This window comes from Diceros bicornis, chromosome 6 (assembly GCF_020826845.1).
Source record: "Diceros bicornis minor isolate mBicDic1 chromosome 6, mDicBic1.mat.cur, whole genome shotgun sequence".
NCBI lineage: Eukaryota > Metazoa > Chordata > Mammalia > Perissodactyla > Rhinocerotidae > Diceros > Diceros bicornis.
This window is the reverse complement of record NC_080745.1, coordinates 24,245,651-24,264,587: the sequence shown is the minus strand read 5'-3', so window position 1 is coordinate 24,264,587 and position 18,937 is coordinate 24,245,651. Positions and strand designations below refer to the sequence as shown.

The 18,937-nt window shown below is 41.6% G+C and overlaps 1 protein-coding gene across 1 annotated transcript in view; it reads left to right on the top strand.

Moving 5' to 3' along the window:
• The window catches only part of DISC1 (DISC1 scaffold protein), a 339,334-nt gene that overhangs the window by 311,016 nt on the left and 9,381 nt on the right, over nt 1–18,937 (top strand). Inside the window, exons 11-12 of the mRNA XM_058543022.1 lie at nt 1,317–1,593; nt 17,019–17,136. Of these exons, the coding sequence (XP_058399005.1) occupies nt 1,317–1,593; nt 17,019–17,136 (395 nt within the window). The remainder of the gene's footprint in view (nt 1–1,316; nt 1,594–17,018; nt 17,137–18,937) is intronic.

The following is an 18,937-nucleotide window of genomic DNA, read 5'->3' as shown; positions in this document are numbered from 1 at the left end:
TTTTATTTTACTTTTATTTTTGAAGGCTATTAAAAATGAATGTATAATTTCAAGATTGGCAGTTATTTTCTTTCAGCATTTTTAAGATGTTGTTTTATTGTCTTCTAGCTTCCACTGTTTTTGTCACCCATATTATTGTTCCTTTGAAGTTACTGTGTTTTTTTCCTCTGACTGGTTTTAAAAGTTTTGTTCTGTCTTTGGTGTTCAGCAGTTTTGCTATGGTGAACCTAGGTATGTTTTTTCCTTTGATTTTTCCTGCTTTGAGATTGTAGTGCTTCCTGGGTGTGTAGTTTGATGTCCTTTGTCAATATTTGAAATTTCTTAGATAATGTCTCTTCTAATATTGCTTCTCTCTCATTTTTTCTTTTTCCTTCTGTATTCATCATTTATAGACACAGGCTTTAAATAATTATAAGTATGTTCAAGAAAATAGAGGACATGATAGATAATTTCAGCAGAGAACTGAAATATAGAAAAGAAAATCAAATAAAACTTATAGAACTGAAAAATAAAGTAACTAAAACTTAGAACACAGTAGATAAATTGAACAGCAGATTAGAAACAGTAGAAGAAAAGATTATTGAATGGAAGGTAGATGTGTAAAAATATCCAGCCTGAAGCTGAATGGATAGATGAAAAATACATATTTTCATTTAAAATCCCAGATTTTTGGCTTCCATGAAAAATGAAAATTTTTGTCAACATTGAATCTATATTTCTTTAGTTGAATTTGAAGCTTTAGTTGACTTGAGCTTATGGACTCCCCTGTAGAGGGATACATCCTTCCTGCTAGCCAGAGTCTGCTCCTCTCTATTGCTTTCTGCCACTGAGGCTGAATGTCAGCTGTTATGGTTTATATTACCCCCGCACTGCTTCATTCATTTACATTACATGGGTGAGTGCGTGTTGGTAAGGGGAAATGGCGGAGGAGGGACAGTCTCAGCAGATGAAACAGCACACAAAAAAGTATTTAGCCAGGGAGAGTTAGGTAGGTCTGGGGACTCAAAGAAAGCCAGCAGGGCTGCAGAACAGACCTGAGTGGGAGCTGTGTTATATTGGCCCACTGAGTCTGGAAAAATACACAGGATCTTGGACGTCCTTGTAGAACAAGTAGCTAGAAGGACCAATACTTATTTCATTGTTATTTGATGGTATACAAATTTGACCCCTCTGAAACTTCTGGTTGAAATAATCCATAACTATGTAAAATTAAGTAGTTAACTAGCTAACTTTTAGCCAGGTAAACAAGCTATTGACTTGGTACGATGAAACGTCAATGAATTAACTTTTATGCTTTTGTTTCCCCTTTGTCTTAGCTGCAAGTGTCCACTGCTTGGGAAAGTGTGGGAAGCTGACTTGGAAGCTTGTCAGTTGCTTATCCAGAGCCTGCAGCTCCAGGAGGCCAGGGGCAGCCTGTCTGCAGAAGATGAGAGGCAGACAGATGACTCAGGAGGAACTGCCTGTACAACCGTTCCTGCTGTCCCCTCCAGGGCCCACTCTGAAGATGAGAGGAAGACCCCTTTGCAGGCATTCGAAGAGTGGAAGGCTCACCTGACCCTGTCTCCTCACTGTGCTGGCAGTGAACAGAAAGAGGTCTGTCCATCCTGATAGCCTCAGCAGGGCCCTACTCTGATGGGAACTTTGGGGTCACATTCCAAATGGGGGCAGTGAATATTGGGAGGGCTTTGCATTGAGTCATACAAACTTTCAAATGTTTTAATAACTCTTGAATATGATTACAAAATAATGTAGAATTTTTGTAGAAGAAGTTGAAAATATAGAAGAGCAAAGACAAAAACTTTTGGCATATTTAGTTCTACTTTTGTTCTGATTTAGTGGCTAGAGTTAGAGTATATAGTCTAATATATAATTACTATATATAGCATACACTATATATGTCATATGTAACATAGAGTTATTGCATATACTATGTATTATGTGTCATATATGATATTTAATTATATATTTAGACTCTATATTACAATATATCATTATTTATTGGAATCAAACATTCAAATATATATATCTCCCATTAATTGTTTTTGCTAAAACAAGATCATAATGGATGTTTGTAATCTGCTTTTTTCATTTTACAAGAACTTAAAATTTGGCTTGTGATATATATATATATTTTATATATATATATATATATATAATATATATATATATATTAAAAATTCAAATGTGGGTTTTATTTAATGCTTTACCCCAAGGCTTATCTAGATTAAAAGAAAAGAACTCCCCTGCCCTCCCCTACCCTGCTCTCCTCCACTCTCTTCCTCTCCCTTTCCCTGCTCTCTGATCCCCTCCCTGGTTCATCTCTCCCCTCTCCCCTCACCCCTCCCCTCTCACTCACTTTTCTCTCTAACCCTAACAAGACTCCTTTTAGTGAAAGGGCTCTAGGAATTTTTTCCCAATTTCAGTGCCATGATAGGAGGCTTTGGAGCTTTTTTTCTGGCCAGGTTCCCAGGTATTCTGAATATTAAAAGAAAATAAAAGCGTGGTGAGGCTGGAGGAACCTGTCACACGTTTGACGTTAGATGTGCCCTCTCCCAGGGCCTCTACCTCCCGCCCTGTCTGCAGGACCATGGTCTTTACAGAGCAGGCACTCGCTGACAACATGTGCTTACAGTCTCTGCCTTCTGAACCACTTAGAACATGGATACTTGATCCTATATTTGAGTTGAATAATCTTATTCAAAGCAGGCTGTTGTCACTCTCTGGAATGCCACTGGCCTCCTGAAATCAGGCTCTAAATTGAGCTGTGATGACCTCACCCCTTCGTCAGCAGAGGTGCTGCGGGTGGAATCCCCCCTGACAGCCTGGCTGCTGCCAGCGCTCTGGGTAGAGCTGTTGAAGCCTTGCCACCTGTTGCAGCTGGCCTTGAAAGAATATCCTGGTGTGGAGGGAAGCTCCCCCTAAGCAAGGGGATGGGAGCCCTCGGTGGAAGAAACTGCGGGCTGTGGGGCTGAGTCTTTGAAGGTAGGGCTGGCTCTCCCAAGTTGGCTCCCGCGAGCTCAGTGCCAGGACAGGCAGGAGCCGAGCTAGGTATGTAGTGGGGTGTGCTGTGACAATGGACACCTCTGGAGGTCAGGACTGATTCGGCAGATTCCACTGTGTGGGAGAAGTCTCCTTCCTCCTTCCCTCCCTCCCTCTCTTCCTTCCTTCCTCACTGTGCCCATGTGTCCCTCCAGGCCCTCTGGGGGATGACTTTCCTAGGTTTAGGAGGATTATTCTTCCTCCATAAAATTAGAAGCACCTGCCAATTTGCATAATATAATAAGGACCTTCCAACCTGGCTATAGGAAAACAGCTATGTTTGCCTAAAAGTAGGAAATTCAGAGTCAAGGGTGAATAGAGTAAAGCCTTATCATAGAATGATACTTGAAGTTTCTGGGGAGGAGGAGGCCCAGGCTGTGACCAAGAGAGCAGAAGAGCTACAGTGACTGCTGCTCTGAGCTCCGGGACTTCCCGCTGAGCCCCACAGCTCCTGGCCGCCAACTGAAATGCTGAGGACATCCTGTAGTTTTTTGTTGCTCTCTTGGGGGTTGGGGAGAGCAGAGGGGACTTTAAAGCTTTGCTAGCTTTCAGGACCATCTTCCTGCCCTGTGCCCCATCAGTCCTGTGTGTGGTTCCTGCGTTGCTGTTCTGGGTTTACATCCATGGAGGAGAGTGGGCATCTTTTGAATTCCTGAGTGGCAGGAATGTTAAGATGGTAGATATTTTCTATAAAGGGCAAAATTATGGGAACAGAAAACAGATCAGTTGTTGCCAGGAATTGGGGTTCAGTGAAGGGATTGATCACAAAGAGCATTATGAAGGAATTTGGGGAGGGGGGTAGAACTCCTCTGTATCTTGATTGTGGTGGTAGTTACATGACTGTGTGCGTATGTCTAAATCTATAACTTTACACCAAAAAGAGTGAATTTTACTGTATATAACTTTACAAAAATGACTAAAATCTGTGAAATACCATCTACCTATTTAAAAGCAAGGCTATAGATGTTGGAATCAGTTGCAGTTGGTTCAGGGCTATCAGAAGCCAGCAAACCATGATGAAAGGAGCCTGAGTCTCCGAGGCCAGATACAGGCTGCATTTTCTCATCTGCCAAAAAACCCCAGAAAACAAAAAATGAGCATGATGAAAACTATCTCGTGAGGTTGTTGTGAAGATTTAAATAAAATAATACATCTAAAAGTGAGTGACACATACATAGTGGAGGCTTTCAAATTTTTTGTATGTATGTTTATCGCTCTTTCGGGCAGTCATAAGTATCTCTAAGAACTTTTTTTAGTAATATGCCTGGCTTCCTTTATCAAGAAGCAGAAGCAAGCAATGAATTAGTGGAATTAGTGGAAGATAGCCAAGAAAAGGAGGGTTTGATAAAGGAAAAATCTTTTTTGTATCTGGATGGAGGATTTCAGACTACTGAAGGCACAGAGAAATGAGAACCAAAGGTCTCATCAGGAAGGTGTTTTTGTTTTCCTGCCTAGGTTTTCAGGGAGTCGCTGAAGTCTGGGTCCTTATGTGTTTATCCTGTGGCTAAAATGTCTCTTTGCGTTGCAGCTCTGAGTGGGTTCTGGTTTGGAGCTCCCTGGTGGGCCTGGCCATCCCACGCGGTTCTCTATTGAAACGTGCTGCCCTGAAGGGAGTCAATTTCTTTTTAACCCAAATCTTCCATGAAAAATTGCTGACTTCTTGTGGAGGTCCACAGGGAGATGGATTTTCAAAGCCTCCGCTGTGCTTGTGGGGTCCACGTGGTTCCGTGATTTGGGTTGTACTTGGTTATAACAAGTGCTTTGTCATTAATTAAAGCTTTCGCTGTGGTTATGGTCCCGCCAGGCAGTTGAACATCATTTCCCCCATTTTACAGCTGGGCCCATTAAGGCAAAGTAATTTGCTTTGGGCTTTGTTACAGAGGAAGTCAGCAACAGGGCGAAGGGCCAATTTTAGCACGAGCTTCCTCAAATTGTAAGAGCCCTCTTCTTTTTCAGTTTCATTACAGCTCTCCTGCAAGCCTTTCCTCGGACTCTGGAAACAATCAGCTGCTGTTGGCCCTGGTTTATAGTCATTACAGAAATTGCACGGGGGCCAGACAGGAGCTGGGGAAATCAGTGAGCCAGCTTCCTCCGCTGTGAAGTTGCTCCTTTGTACTTGCTGTTCTGGCCACAATACCTGCGTAATTCTTTCTTTCCTGTCTGCAGCCTGTCCTGCTGGAATGCTTTCTGTTTTTACTACAAGAGGGCTCCCCTCCCACGGAGCTCCCTGGACATGTCACTCTCCCCTGACTTCTCACCCCAGCTGCTTTCCTTTGGAGCCAGTAGCTGCCACCAAAGAGGTTTTAGGGGCCAAAAAAAGCACCAGCACCTTTGAGCCACCTCCTGCAGTACTTGAGTAGCCAGTGTGTTAAGATGTCTGTGATGAAAGGAATGAGCAACAAGACATAAGCAGACAGTGTAGCTTTGTTTATTATGTTACATAGGTCTCCAAAAATTGTTGTCGATATCTCCCAATTCCTTTTTACTCAATTTCATGTGAAAAGAAAGCTGGAGAAAGGGAGCTATGGTGAAGACGTGTGTCCTCACCGTCTTAAACTGATTTCTAATTCTAGAAACATCTGTAGTGGTCAAAAGGGCTTCCTCTTCAGTATTGGCAGATGCAGACTTGATTCTTGCTTTTCTCTATCACTTCCTGGCTCCCTCGAACACTCAGAGGATCAGTTGCCTCACCAGTGAAAAGGGGTAAAAAGAGTGAGTCCTGAACCACTTGATGTCTTGATGGTTCTTCCACCTCTGAGTTTGTAAGACGAAACCCCGGGAAAATGCTCACTTACCTGTCAGCTGCTTTTACTCTTCTTGTCTAATGCCTTTGGAGAGAAAGCAAAGAGCTAGGGCGTGATGAGAAGTTCTATCTGTATTCCAATTTAGTATTTCGTACCACAGACCCGGTGGTCTTACCCCAAGAGCAGAGCAGTAGAAGTAATCAGGATACAATCAGGATTGGTGTCTGGTTAATTAATTAAAAAGCCAGAGAATCATAAAAATTGATACATGTGCAATTTAAACTTTTTTTGTTTAACTGAACACATGCATTCATTTACTAATCATTTGCTAGCGGACCGAGGCTTTTTGTTTGTATAGGTCTGCTGAATGGCTTTTCACATGGCCCTTCTGGCATAAACCTCAGCAATACTGCGTCATCTACAAGTTCCAGGTTGGGTTTCTTGAAAGTGGACTGGAAATTTAAAGAGCGGTTGCAAAGCAATCCTCAGTCTCCTCCTCTCCTCTTCAATGTTATTGAATTTTTCTAAGGTTTTCACCTTGGTTCTGTGGAGATAAGAACTCTCTTTTCACACTAATATTTCTTTGCTTTACACAGTATTTATTTGAATTATGTAATTAGAATTTTAAGTACAACTGGCATAAGTAGGTTTAGAAACAATGGTGACTCAACCAATAGGAGGGGAAGTGTGCAGGCTCTGCCCAGCCCCTGCTCCGTCTGGTCCCTGAGTCAGTCTGAGAGGGAGCAGAGCCACAGGACAACCTGGCAGGCTGTAAAAAGAGGCATCTCCTGTCATCAGTGAGCTGGCTCCTGCTGGTTCTCTCAGTTAATTAATGTTGTCAGCTTGTCAGCCTCCTTCACCTGCCCGAGGGAAGGAAGTAGACTCCTCTGATCTGCCTGCTGTCCCTCCTTTTGGAAAATTAGGGATCAACTTTCTGTGCTCCAGGGCATCACCGTGCCACTTCTTCCCCTAATTAAAAATAGTTCAGTGCTTCTGACGAAAACAACCTTAGAGATCTTGGAGTCTCTTTCACCTTGGAATTTCCTTGTCATTCTCTGAAGAACACTAAGGGATCGATAGAGAATAGAGGATGGTCACTGCCTGGACGGCAAGGAGTAACTTACGGCATTTGTGACATAGGAGGCTCATCTAAAGAATATGCAGAGGTTTCCTTTGAGTAGTTAAGAGATTTTTAATCCTGGGTTTCACATTTCTGGAAAATGAACTAACATTCTGCCCCCTTGTTATACCGAGGCTGCATCTGATTCCCTCACCTCTTGGGGGCTAGGGCCGTTAAAGTCAGGAACTTCTTGTCCCCCAAAAAGCTGGTTGTCAGATCTTCCTGCCCATTTTAGCTTGGAGCAGGCGGGAGGCCTGCAATGAAGTTCTTTGAACCTCCTCGTAGAGGGTCAGCATGCTCTACTGGTAAAGGGTAACATCCAGAACCGGGGTTAAACGTGGGCATTTAAAAACAATAATTCTAATAGTCTCATAGTTGCACAGTTTACAAAAGACATTTAGAAATTCAAAATTTCTTTAATTTAAAATGAACACAGACGAAAGTTGGCATTTGGTTCTGTTTTCATAGTCCCTCTTTACTCTTTGTAGTTCAGTATTTCTTACAACAGGCAGCTTGCAGAGCACATTCCCCTTAAATGGAATCCTCCCAACTGAGTTCTATTTTCATTTTCCTATACAAAAGAGTCTTACGGTTTGATGTCACTATCCCAAGAATCTGAATCCTTGTGTTAAGCAGAGAATATTTAGGTACTTGTTGATGCTCTGAATCTCATTTACAAATAGATTTTTCCTCAAAGGTTCTAATAGAGTTCAGCCTTATTCAACTTTGATGTGCTAAAAGGAAAGCAATCCAGATTCCCTTGAATGATCATGTAATATAGAATATAGCCTTCAGATTGCCCTTCATGTAAACTAGAAACCATAGGCCAATTAACATACATGAATTATCAGGCAAGTTCTTTTATCAATTTTTTTGGTCTGTTAATTGGTTATGTTTAGAACTTGTTTCTCAGTGCCTTCTTGGTAACGAGCATGCAGATACTTGAAGACAATTCACACTGGCTCTGACCTAAAGACGTCTCAATATTTCAGATGCTTTCCTTAGCCCTTACGACATCTGGATGCTTTTAAATGAAATACCCACTTACTTAGGGTGTGGCAATATAATTTGGATATTTGGATGAATACTTCATGATGTAATAAAGATCTACCTTTAGTGTCAGAATTTGTGCCTTTCTGCTTGTTGACATTTGCACAATGACTGTAGAACAGTGTTTATGTGGAAAGACGAATACTTATAAAATCTACTTCAAGTAGATGTGAAAGATATTCTTTGTGGTGTGGACAGGAGTTTGTCTGAGGTAAATATTCTTTATGTGGACAATAAAAAAAAAGAAAACCATATAGCATTCCTGGAATGTATTTACCAAGCAAATATTTTGGAAAACAGCCCAAAGGAACACATTTAAGGCTGTGATTTTAATACCAAGAGAAGGAAATGCTTTAATGCATCAGCTAAGCTCACGGATGCTGGAAGTCACATCTGGTTTACCTCAAGCTGTAGGAGAGGGAATGAAGCTTAACAGCAGAACAGACATCATGAGGCTCAAGCCACATTTTCCCTTTGTAACTATGTGTATACGCGGTACAGGGTTTTAATTTTTTTTTTAAACTTAAATACTACTATGGCTCAGCAATCCGTAAACGCAAATGGCTTGACAACCATAAGGGAAGGCTGCTCTGTCATCTATCCTGTCTTTGTTGTGTAGCCTTCAACTCTCACTGCAGAAATGAAATATTTTTATAAATAGGCAACTGTTGCTGATGCCTTATTATGTGTCCAAGGAAAATAGGGATCTGGATAAGCTGAGTTAGAGCAAAGGGTAGAATATTCAAGATGGGGGCTCCTTCCCACCCACCACCGATCCTTAGCAAGGGTGGAAGCAATGGATGACTAAATCACAGCACCCAGCACAAGTCGTTTCCCGCATCAAGTATAAACCTGAAAGGTCCTTGTTGATCTTCTCAGATTAATTTTTAAATCAGAGCGATACTTCTTATTTTCTTGTTCTATTACTTGGTACCATTTCAGATCTCATACTGCCTCTCCCTTTAGAATGACTTTTGACAGCATTTTAAAAAGTCAGCTATTTCAATATTCTTGATCTAGTGACTTAACCCAAGGAGTAGGCCATCTGCTCAAATTTGTGGCAGATCATCACTGATGAAAAACATTTCTGAAAATGTATGCTCTGTGAAGTGTGGAAACCTTTCATAAGTAAAATTGGCAGCTACAGCAGTACTCGCCTAACTAGCAATTTAACCTGAACCATTTCCTGTTCCAAATACATATTCTATTCAGAATAAAAAGAATCAATATGATTTCCCCATCACTCTAGATGTAACCTGATGAGATTTTGGTACCAGATACTTGCTTTTATCAGAACAATTATTGTTATTATATAATGTATCTCCTACCCTTTGAATATGAGCTCTAGTTTTAAAACTTTAAATGTCGATATTTTCCAAATTTCATAGGAAAGGACTTAGCCTTGGTTAAGGGAAATATCACTGAGTAAAAAAGTCTTGGGAGACTCTGGCCATGGAGTTTGTAACAGTGTTTTTCACCAGTGTGTGAGGTTTAGGCATCTGCTCAGGGTAGCAACTGAAATGCAGTTTTGGACCTGAGTCTAAACTTTCACGGATAAATGTTTGTAGAAAGTCATCTTAATGGGAAGATCCTGCCCAACAAAGGAAATCCTATTTTCTGTTTTAAATCACACTTCCCAAGTTTGGTGAGTAGGACAGAAATTTGACATCAGCTCTAATTCTGCACAGCTGAAAATTTCTGCCCAGACACTCAAGTCTACAGGTTCTGATCACGAGGTGAGTTACTCAAATTGCATTTGAAATATCGCCTGGCTGAGCTGGTGCTACCAAATCACACCTGTGTGGAGGGACAGTAGGAAGATTTAGGGCTTCATCTGAGGCTGATAAAAGACACGTTTGTATGGAAGTGCAATGGCAGGCACACAGGATCCACTGGCTGTCCTGGCAGCAGGAGAATTATCCCAAGCAAGGCTGTTCTTGGCTGCATCGAGGCAAAGGAGCTGTGTTCAGATAGGTCTTCTCATCGGTCTTCTGCCTGGTTCTTCACACGCTGGATGAGAGGATGCCTTGGATAATGAAGCCGGAGAAACAGCGTAGCTTCCTCAAGACCTGGTGAGAAAGAAGAGTCTCCATTCGTTGCTTCAACAAACATTTACTGAGTGCCTTTTAAATGCTAGGCAGGTTGTTAGTCACTGGGGCTGCGGGGATGGCAGGAGAACATTCTGCTACCGTCTGGTAGGGGAGACAGACGGGTATATGCCCAGTGAAGTGCTGTGCTCGAGGGAAACACACAGTGCTGGAGGAACACCCCCAACCAAGAGTCGAAGTGGGGTAGGAGCTTCAGGGATCCAGAAGAATTCCTGGATAAGTGGAATCTGCAGGGTTTTGAAGAAAGGAGGGTTGGTATTAGTTAAGCAGAGAAGGGAAAAGTCTCAGTAATAAGGCCATTTATCTGGTGCAGTTCCTTTCATTCTGGCCCATGGGGAAAATAGTGACTCCTAGGGCTAAATGATGGGATGGATGTATAGAAAGAAAAAGTCATAATTTGAATTGCTGAAAAGACTGCCTGATGGGGCAAATTACTGGAGAGTTTTCAAAGACACTTTGAAATGCCAAACAACCTGTACTTTACCCATTCAGAATTGCAAATCCTACAAAACTCCATTGCAGCTAGGAATACCAGTGACTTTGTAGTGGGTGATATTTTAATTATCAAGTATCAATCGTGTAGTCATGTAGGGTTTTTTTTTTTTTTTTGCCACATTTAATTTAATAATAAAAATGGAAGCCAATGTTACAAATTTCACATGGAGAGAAGCCCAGTGCATGAAGAGCTACTAGACATGGTTCAGGGAATGTTCACTTGGAATCTACCAAGGTGATGGGAGAGATGGGAGATCAAGGCTCTCATATTCTAGACAGAAACTCTTGCTGTCCTTCCCATGTGACTCACCTGGTGTCCTTTGCTTCCAGCCTTGTGTTTTATGGACATGGGGACTAAAGATCCCTAGCTCACCATTGCATCCCAGGTTATCCTGGTTGCCATCATCTCCACCTCCAGTTAATAGGTGTCTGAGTCCTAGAGAGAGTACTCCTCGCCCCCGTTTAATGAGGATGAGCCCTCTAGGAATCAGAACAGACTTTGCAGAGTTCCAAGGGTGGAAGGGAAGAGAGGTGACATCTTTAGGTGCTGTTTGCTTCCCTGATTTATTTCTGTCACCACTTTGTAGCCGTGTCAATCCCACTCCCTTTCTGTGTTTTCTGTCAGCGTGGCTAAGTCAGATCCAGAGGAAAGAACTGGCTAAATATGAGGAGACCTGCATCTTACACCCTAACCTACCACTTTCTCATTGTGTGACCTTCAGCAAGTCACAGGACTCTTTGTGAGTCTTTCCGTGTGTGTAAAAGGAGGAATTGAACTAGATGATTCTTAAGACCCTTGCCAGCTCCAATGTTTTCTTCTTCTAGTATTAAGATCCTCAGGAAAGGGCTCATGACATTCTTAGCAGCCCTGACTGAGGTGGCCCTTTGGAAATGCTTGCATTTGATGTCCTGGGAAAGAAGGTGGGTGTTAGATGAGGGGCTCCACTGCTCACACAGTTATAGCCCAAGCTGGGGCCTCCTGAACAGCACACCTGACTCACAGTTCACTATTTTGGCTTAAACAGAAATGTCAGTGCTTCCAAAACTTTTATTGAAGGACAACTTTGAAAAGAAGTTTCCTTTCTTTTAAGACAGACAAGCAAACAAAACCACTTCAATAGCTCCTATTCCCTTATTTGTTTTTCACTTTCCACCAAGATTAGACAAATACAACGGATAAAATTAGGAATTGGGGTAGAGTTGACAGTAGAGCCCCTGCTCTCCTGCCATGGGATCTCTGCAGAGTGAAGCCTAAAACCCACTGGCTTAAAAGAACACTTATCTCTTACCCTCTGCCTCCCGCCATGGGAGCACCTTACTATGCTGAGTGTCCACTAAAGAAAGAGCCATTTTTCCCAAAGCTAGAAGGAAATGAGGCCCTGTTGGTTGTATTATGAGCAAATATGTTGCTCAGAATACATGCCTGCACTGTTTAATAGCCTGCACATTCGACCAGGAGCCAGGGATCATCTGGGGACCAGTGATCAGCGGCAGCAGTGGCCACTCATTGACATCTCTTTCTTGCACTTCTCAGCCTCATAACCACAGTTCCCAGCATGGCTAGGAGCTCCCCACCCTGAGACAAGTCTGGGCATTAGCACTTCAATGAGCTTCAAGATACAATCAGTCTTGGAAATCTCTCTTTAGCTCGGGACCAATGAGGGTGCACTTCCCGCTAGCATTTGGCAACAGTCCTGTCCACCCACGCAGGATCCTGTGTAGGGTATAACCAGTGTAGCCTGCTGTTTTAGCTACTATGGCTGCAACGAATCACCCTCAACTTGGTGATTTAAAACAACCATTTAATATGTGAATGGATCTGTGGGTCAGGTATCCAGACAGAGCACTGTGGAGAGGACTGTCTCTGCCCCACTGTGTTTGGGTGTTAGCTGGATGACTGGAAGGTGGACCTTGGAATCATCTGAAGGCTCAGTCCCTTCTGTGTCTGGCTGTTGGCAGGGGCCCTAGCTGGGGGTCTCGACCACACACCCACACATGGCCTGTCTGTGTGGCTTGGCTTCCTCACAACATGGAGGCCAGGTTCCAGGGCAAGTGATATGAGAAGACCTATCACCTATTGTAATTGGGCTTTGGAAGTCAGGCATGTCAGCTTTGCTGTGTTCTGTTCATTGAAGGATCCTCAAAGGCCCACCCAGGTTCAAGGGGAAGAAATAATAAATTGTCTCTTGAGAGCAGAGAGGCAAGGTTCTGGAAAGCCATATTGCTGTGGCCATACATACACTCTGCCTTACCTGGGCACAGCATGGAGATGGACAGGGACATTCTGCCTGACCCCTCAAGTGTAGGGTTAACAAGCAGGACCTCTGCAACTTTGTCCAGCTGATACCCATGACTCTGGTCCTGCCCTGCCCTCTCTGGGCAAGTAGGATTCCTTTGGACAGAGCAGAATTTTTCATCAGATTGCTAGAAATGTGTAAATCTGCCCTTTCCTTAGCTGTCACTTCGCAGTTTAGGTCTTAAACCAATTCTATTCCCAGGATTGCAAATGTGAGCATTATAGGAAAGCCATAAACCCCTCAAATAATACTCACCCAGGTCACACTCAGCATCTTTTCAGTTCAAGATCAGAATCTGTCAGGCCAACAAGTAGTGGTTTGTTCAGGAGCCTGGTAGGGGTTCTATAACTTGGAGAAACAGCCTGTGAGAGAATGCCAGTCAGATCTTCTATTACAGATCGTAGAACCTGGAGCTCTCTGAGGTCGTTTCCTTATGCCTCTTTGTCTTTTTAATCTTTAAAGTTGTATTTTAAATATTTAGGTGTATTTCTTCCATACTTTTCCATTATGGTTTGAATTAGTGTTCTTGGTAATTTTTTTTCTTTACTATATTTTAGAGGTGTGGAAAATACAACAAAGTGTAGAGAAGAAAATAAAAATTTGCTATAATACTGCTCCTCCAAATAGTAATGGTTAATATTTTAGTGCTTTGCCTATTTGAGTGTTTCCTCACCATTAAATATTCTTGTATTAAGATGAGTTAATGGCTAAATATGAATTGAATACGCCAGAACTTATTTTAACTATGCCTTTTATTGGACATTTAAGTTATTTATTTATTTAGATTTATATATGTTTATTTCCTCTTTCTCATACTTTTAATGCAATTACTTTTGCATTATTGAAATATTATATTTCTATTTAACATATATGATAAACATTTTTCCTACTTAAGAGGCTTGATAAAAATTATTTAAATTTAAATATATAAATTTTCTTTTTGATGTATTCCAGGAAGTGGAATTACTGGATCATAGACTATGAACAATTTAAAGTTTTTGCTACATGGTCTGAAATTGCTTTCCGAAATTCACACAATCAAAGTGTGCTATCAATCTATACTTAATTTTAAAAGGAAAATAGGCGGGGATTATATATTTGGGGGGAAATGTAAAGTCATATTTTGAATGGATTTAATTTAGCTTTGATTTATAGTTATTTTAGGCTTAAGATGAAGATCGAATCATTTGATTCCATCTCAGAGTGCTTTAAATTCCTTGGTTCCACGTTCTGATTCTGTGTTTTCTCTCTTTAAGTGTATTCTCAGTCATACATATTTCCCCACTAACACCGTATTTTTCTCCTTCGTATATGACTTGTGGTTTCCCCACTGTCAATCATTTTTCTCCAGATGTTCTTTTTCTTACTGTCTCATTTATTTTATGCATGACTACAGCGTTACTCATTGCCCATTGTCTCAACTTCCATGTAATTTGCCTACTCTGTAATTCTACATCTTTGAATGATAATGTTACTATTTTTAGGATCAGTAAAATATATAAGTATATGTGATTTTTACGTATTTGCTGTCTTCTCATCATCACTGCTATGGTCAATTAGGAGCAAACCTTCACGCATGCTTCACATACCTTCTTGTTTAATTGTGTCCCTTTGTCCTCAAAGCTGTATGTTGTTGTCACTGGATTTCTTTTGTATGTACATTTACTTGCAGCATATTAGACTTGTGCAATATTTACAATAGTTATTTATAGTTCCTATTAGCACTGTTTTATTCTAAGATGGCTGACCATTTGGGATTTAAACTTTAAAGCGTTCTGGAGTTAATACAGTGAATGTTAAATTGTATGTCTGGATTTAATGGTTATTCATGGACTCCAATTATTATATAACTCATGATCTCTAGAGACTTTTTAACAGTAAATATCACCACACCTGGGCATTTTGGGTTTTTTTAGGTATTAATTATAGCTTTTGTAGTAACCCTGTGGTGTAATCCGAATATATGTCTTAATTCTTTCCCTTATGCAAAATTCTTTTTAGTATCCCTTCTAAGACTTTCACTATGAGTTGGGAAAATATTACTTTTACCTTTGGTTAAGTTTTAATTCTGAGCTCACTTTTTGCTGCTTCTTTATTTAGTATGTTTTTTATTGAGATATAAGTGACATATAACATTGTGTAAGTTTAAAGTGTACAACGTGTTGATTTGATACGTTTATATATTGCAGTACAATTACCACTATAGCTTTACCTAACACCTCTATCACCTCACATAATTATCATTTCTTTGTTGTGGTGAGAACATTTAAGATCTAGTCTCTTAGCTACTGTGAAGCATATAATACAGTATTGTTGCCTACAATCACTCTGCTGTGCTTAGGTCTCCAGATTTTATTTACCTTCTAGTTGCAAGTTTGTACCTTTTAACAACATCTCCCCAATTCCCTACCCCTTCAGGCTCTAGTAACCACCGTTTTACTTTCTGTTTCTACAAGTTCGGCTTTTTTAGATTCCTCATGTAAGTGATAGCATACAGTATTTGTCTTTCTCTGTCTGACTTCTGTCACTAAGCATAATGCTGCTTTTTTCCTTATCCTTTATTCTAAGATTCCTGTTTTCTTTCCTCATTTTCTTGACCTTGTTTATTCTTTTCTTTTAAAAATCGGTGGCCTTCTGTCTGCCAGGCATTACACTTGAGGCCCTGGGTTGAATGAGTCACCGTGGCCATGCCCAGAGGGAGTTTACATTCACTTGAGAGGACATAACACATATCAGACTGCTGCACTACCAGGTGGAAACATTGTTTTGGGGCCTTGAAGGAAAGGTTGGGTTTCAGAGAAGGATGGAGGAGAGGGGACGGGCAAGAAGAACAGTGCGACAGAAGGCAACAGGGTCAGTCCAGTTGGCAAAGGTTAGGTTGCATATAAGAGACTAGCACACAGTCTCTTAGTTGTGGGGACACAGCTGAAGTGCGGACCTAGTGCCATGCTGTGGAAGGGCAGAGTTTGGACTCTGCTCCGTGGTGGTTTTGTGCAGGAAAGTGACATGAAGAGGGCATTTTTTCTGGCCCATGTCTGGGATATAAGTTTGAAGGGGAAACATTTGAGAAGGAAGGAGCTCCAAGACTCAGTTATTCCTTCATGGAACCAATGAATGTCATGTGTCTGCCATGTGTCTGACACTGCCAGGAGCTCTGGACCCAGCAGCGAGCAAGACATCATTGTCCCTCCACTAAGGGCTTGACATTCATCATCCCTGCTCTTATGGGTCTTATGCTTCGGTGAAGGAGAGAGAAAACTAACATCTATGGTGGTGGCTGCAGTTGTTTACATAACACACACCTCATGGCATTTCAAGTCTCCATAATACTCTAGCTTTCAGGGATTGTGACCAGCATGTAAACAAATGTTCAGTGCCCTGTTACATTCCTGTACCCGTAAGGGAATATCTCTTTGTTCTTACAAGTCAGCCTAGTTGCTCCTGTGACTGGCCCCAGACTCTCTGGTTAGAATTCCTGTTATATTGTGACTTTGCCCATGGATGCAGCTGGAAGACTCAGGCTTCCCCTTTGATAAACCCACTTTAGGAATTGACATACTAGAAATAGCACTTTAAAATGACCAGATAAGGGAGGTAACCTGTAGAGCTGTGTAGATACAGCTCACCATTGAGTAATAACCTGAAATCAGTTCATGTCTTCTCAAGAATGACCTCCAGGGCTGGCCCTGTGGCTTAGCAGTTAAGTGCGCGTGCTCCGCTACTGGTGGCCCGGGTTCGGATCCCGGGCACACACCGACGCACCGCTTGTGCGGTCATGCTGAGGCGACGTCCCACATACAGCAACTAGAAGGTTGTGTAACTATGACATACAACTATCTACTGGGGCTTTGGGGAGAAAAAGGGAAAAAAAAAGGAGGAGGATTGGCCATAGATGTTAGCTCAGGGTCAGTCTTTCTCAGCAAAAAAGAGGAGGATTGGCATGTATGTTAGTTCAGGGCTGATCTTCCTCACAAAAAAAAAAAAAAAAAAAGAATGACCTCCAGGGCAGACGAAGGTTCTGGTGTGACTCTACTGAGCTGCAGAAGCTGGGAGAGCTCTGTTGGGAAATCTTCCGTTTGTGTACCGCTGGGTAAATTACAGATGTGTTCGTGGCCCTGAAAAAGCCTATAGCTCACAAGTAATCTTTTTCTTTTTCTCCGGGCAGGAATCTTACATCTTTTCTGCAGAACTTGGAGAAAAATGTGAAGCCATAGGCAAGAAGTTATTGTACTTAGAAGATCAACTTCACACAGCGATTCAGAGTCATGATGAAGAGCTCATTCATATCCTTTTCATCTTGCAGATTAAGCACCTGCTAGGTTGTTTTGTAAAAGTCTTTAAAAAATATACATCTTTTCCATGCCTCAGCAGATGAAAACAAATAGATACTGCTGTTATTTGTAATACAGCACACCTCAGATCTCTGAGATTATCCAATATGCAATGTTTTCTCTCTAGGTTTTGGTGAGTAATTCATCATTTTTTCTTATTAAACCTGACCACTAAAAGTTACCCCTGACATTTAGGCATGCATACAATGACATAACACAGTTTTCAGGGGATGTGAAGCGGGGTTTGTGTGGCTCAGACAGTTATGGATCTGACTGGCTCCGTTTTCTGGGGACTTTCTCCATACCAAGAAACCCAAATCCATCTTTGGTTTTCTTTACCATGCAGTTCTGCAGTGTAACTGGTGGTGGAGTACCATAACTAACAAGTCTTGGATCACTCCTTTTCAATTTCTTCTCGCACAAGGCAATACACTTGGTGTCACATCTGCAAATATCTTCACCAAAATGAGCTGCCAGTGAGCAAGATGCATGAGAACATGTTGGCTTAGGTCTGCATCCATAGGAAAGCACTGTGTCCCATGTTGATCTGTGGATGCTGTCAGCTTGTCCCTGGTTAGTTCTGTTGAGGGCAAGCGGATGGATGCACAGATGGATGAAGGGATATGCAGCCCCGTCCTGTATCTTTTCAGTTATTTAATCGCAAGTTGACGCTTCCCTAGATGAGAGCACTTCTCTGTTCATTCATTCTTTCTATTTAGTAGGATGACTTTTATTAGATGTATTTGTGGGAAATGTAGCTATTTTGGTCTTTGCTTCTCATTGCTGTCTTACTTTTCAGAATTTTAGTTCTTACAGACTTTATCTTGAGTGTGTGTTTGCGTGTGTGTGTGTGTGTGTGTGTGTGTGTGTAAGTAGCTTTCAATGGTCAAGGATTAATCTTGATCACAAGTATTCAGATCCACAGTTTGATGAAGGATTCAACACTATGTTTCTTTTCTCATTCTAACCTTAAATCTTTGACCTTGCTTGTTAAACTTAGCAGGAAATTTCTTCAACTTAATCAGCAGATATTTTCACATTGCTCAAGGTAGATTTTTAAAAGTAGACATTCTGTTCTTCATAATTTCCTGCCTCTTGCAAAACTAGTGTTCAAGCTATTATTAGCCAGTTGGCCAAAGAAGCAGTAGAAGAAATTTTGTTTTGCATTTTTGTTTATTCGATGTTCATGGGTTGCACAGATTTGAGCATTTATAAGGGGGCTTGGCCTCCAGCCAACGGGCAAGTAACTGTTTGTGGCTGCACTTGGGGACAACGCTGTGCATAGAGGCAATGCATATAGAGGGGTTCCCCAGCAGGTGGGGTCATTCTTCAGTGGGACATACCTCAGGCTTGTGGTGGGTTCAGGTAGCAGTTCTGAGAGCTGCTGTCAGGGTCTGTGTTGATCTCTTGTTACAAATTTTCTAGAAGGTTAGTTTGATTCTAGGGTATTGGGTTTTCTCCTTAATAAGGTTGGGTGGTGGGGAGGAGGCTGGGAGGGGGCAGAGCTGTGTGTAAATAAGACCCTTTTAGTTTTCCCACAGCCAATCCAAGCCAGATTCAGTAGCAACGAGATCACAGACTGTTGATAAAGCCCCTGTAAGCATCAGCTTCCTTGTCTGTAACATCAGATAATAACATGTACGTCTAAGGTTTCCCTGGGGGCTAAATGGAGCTTTATTCAGAAAGTACGTTTAGCATGGTTCTTATGTGTGGTAAGTGGTTGGTTTTAGGTAGAAAACTATATTCTTCGAGT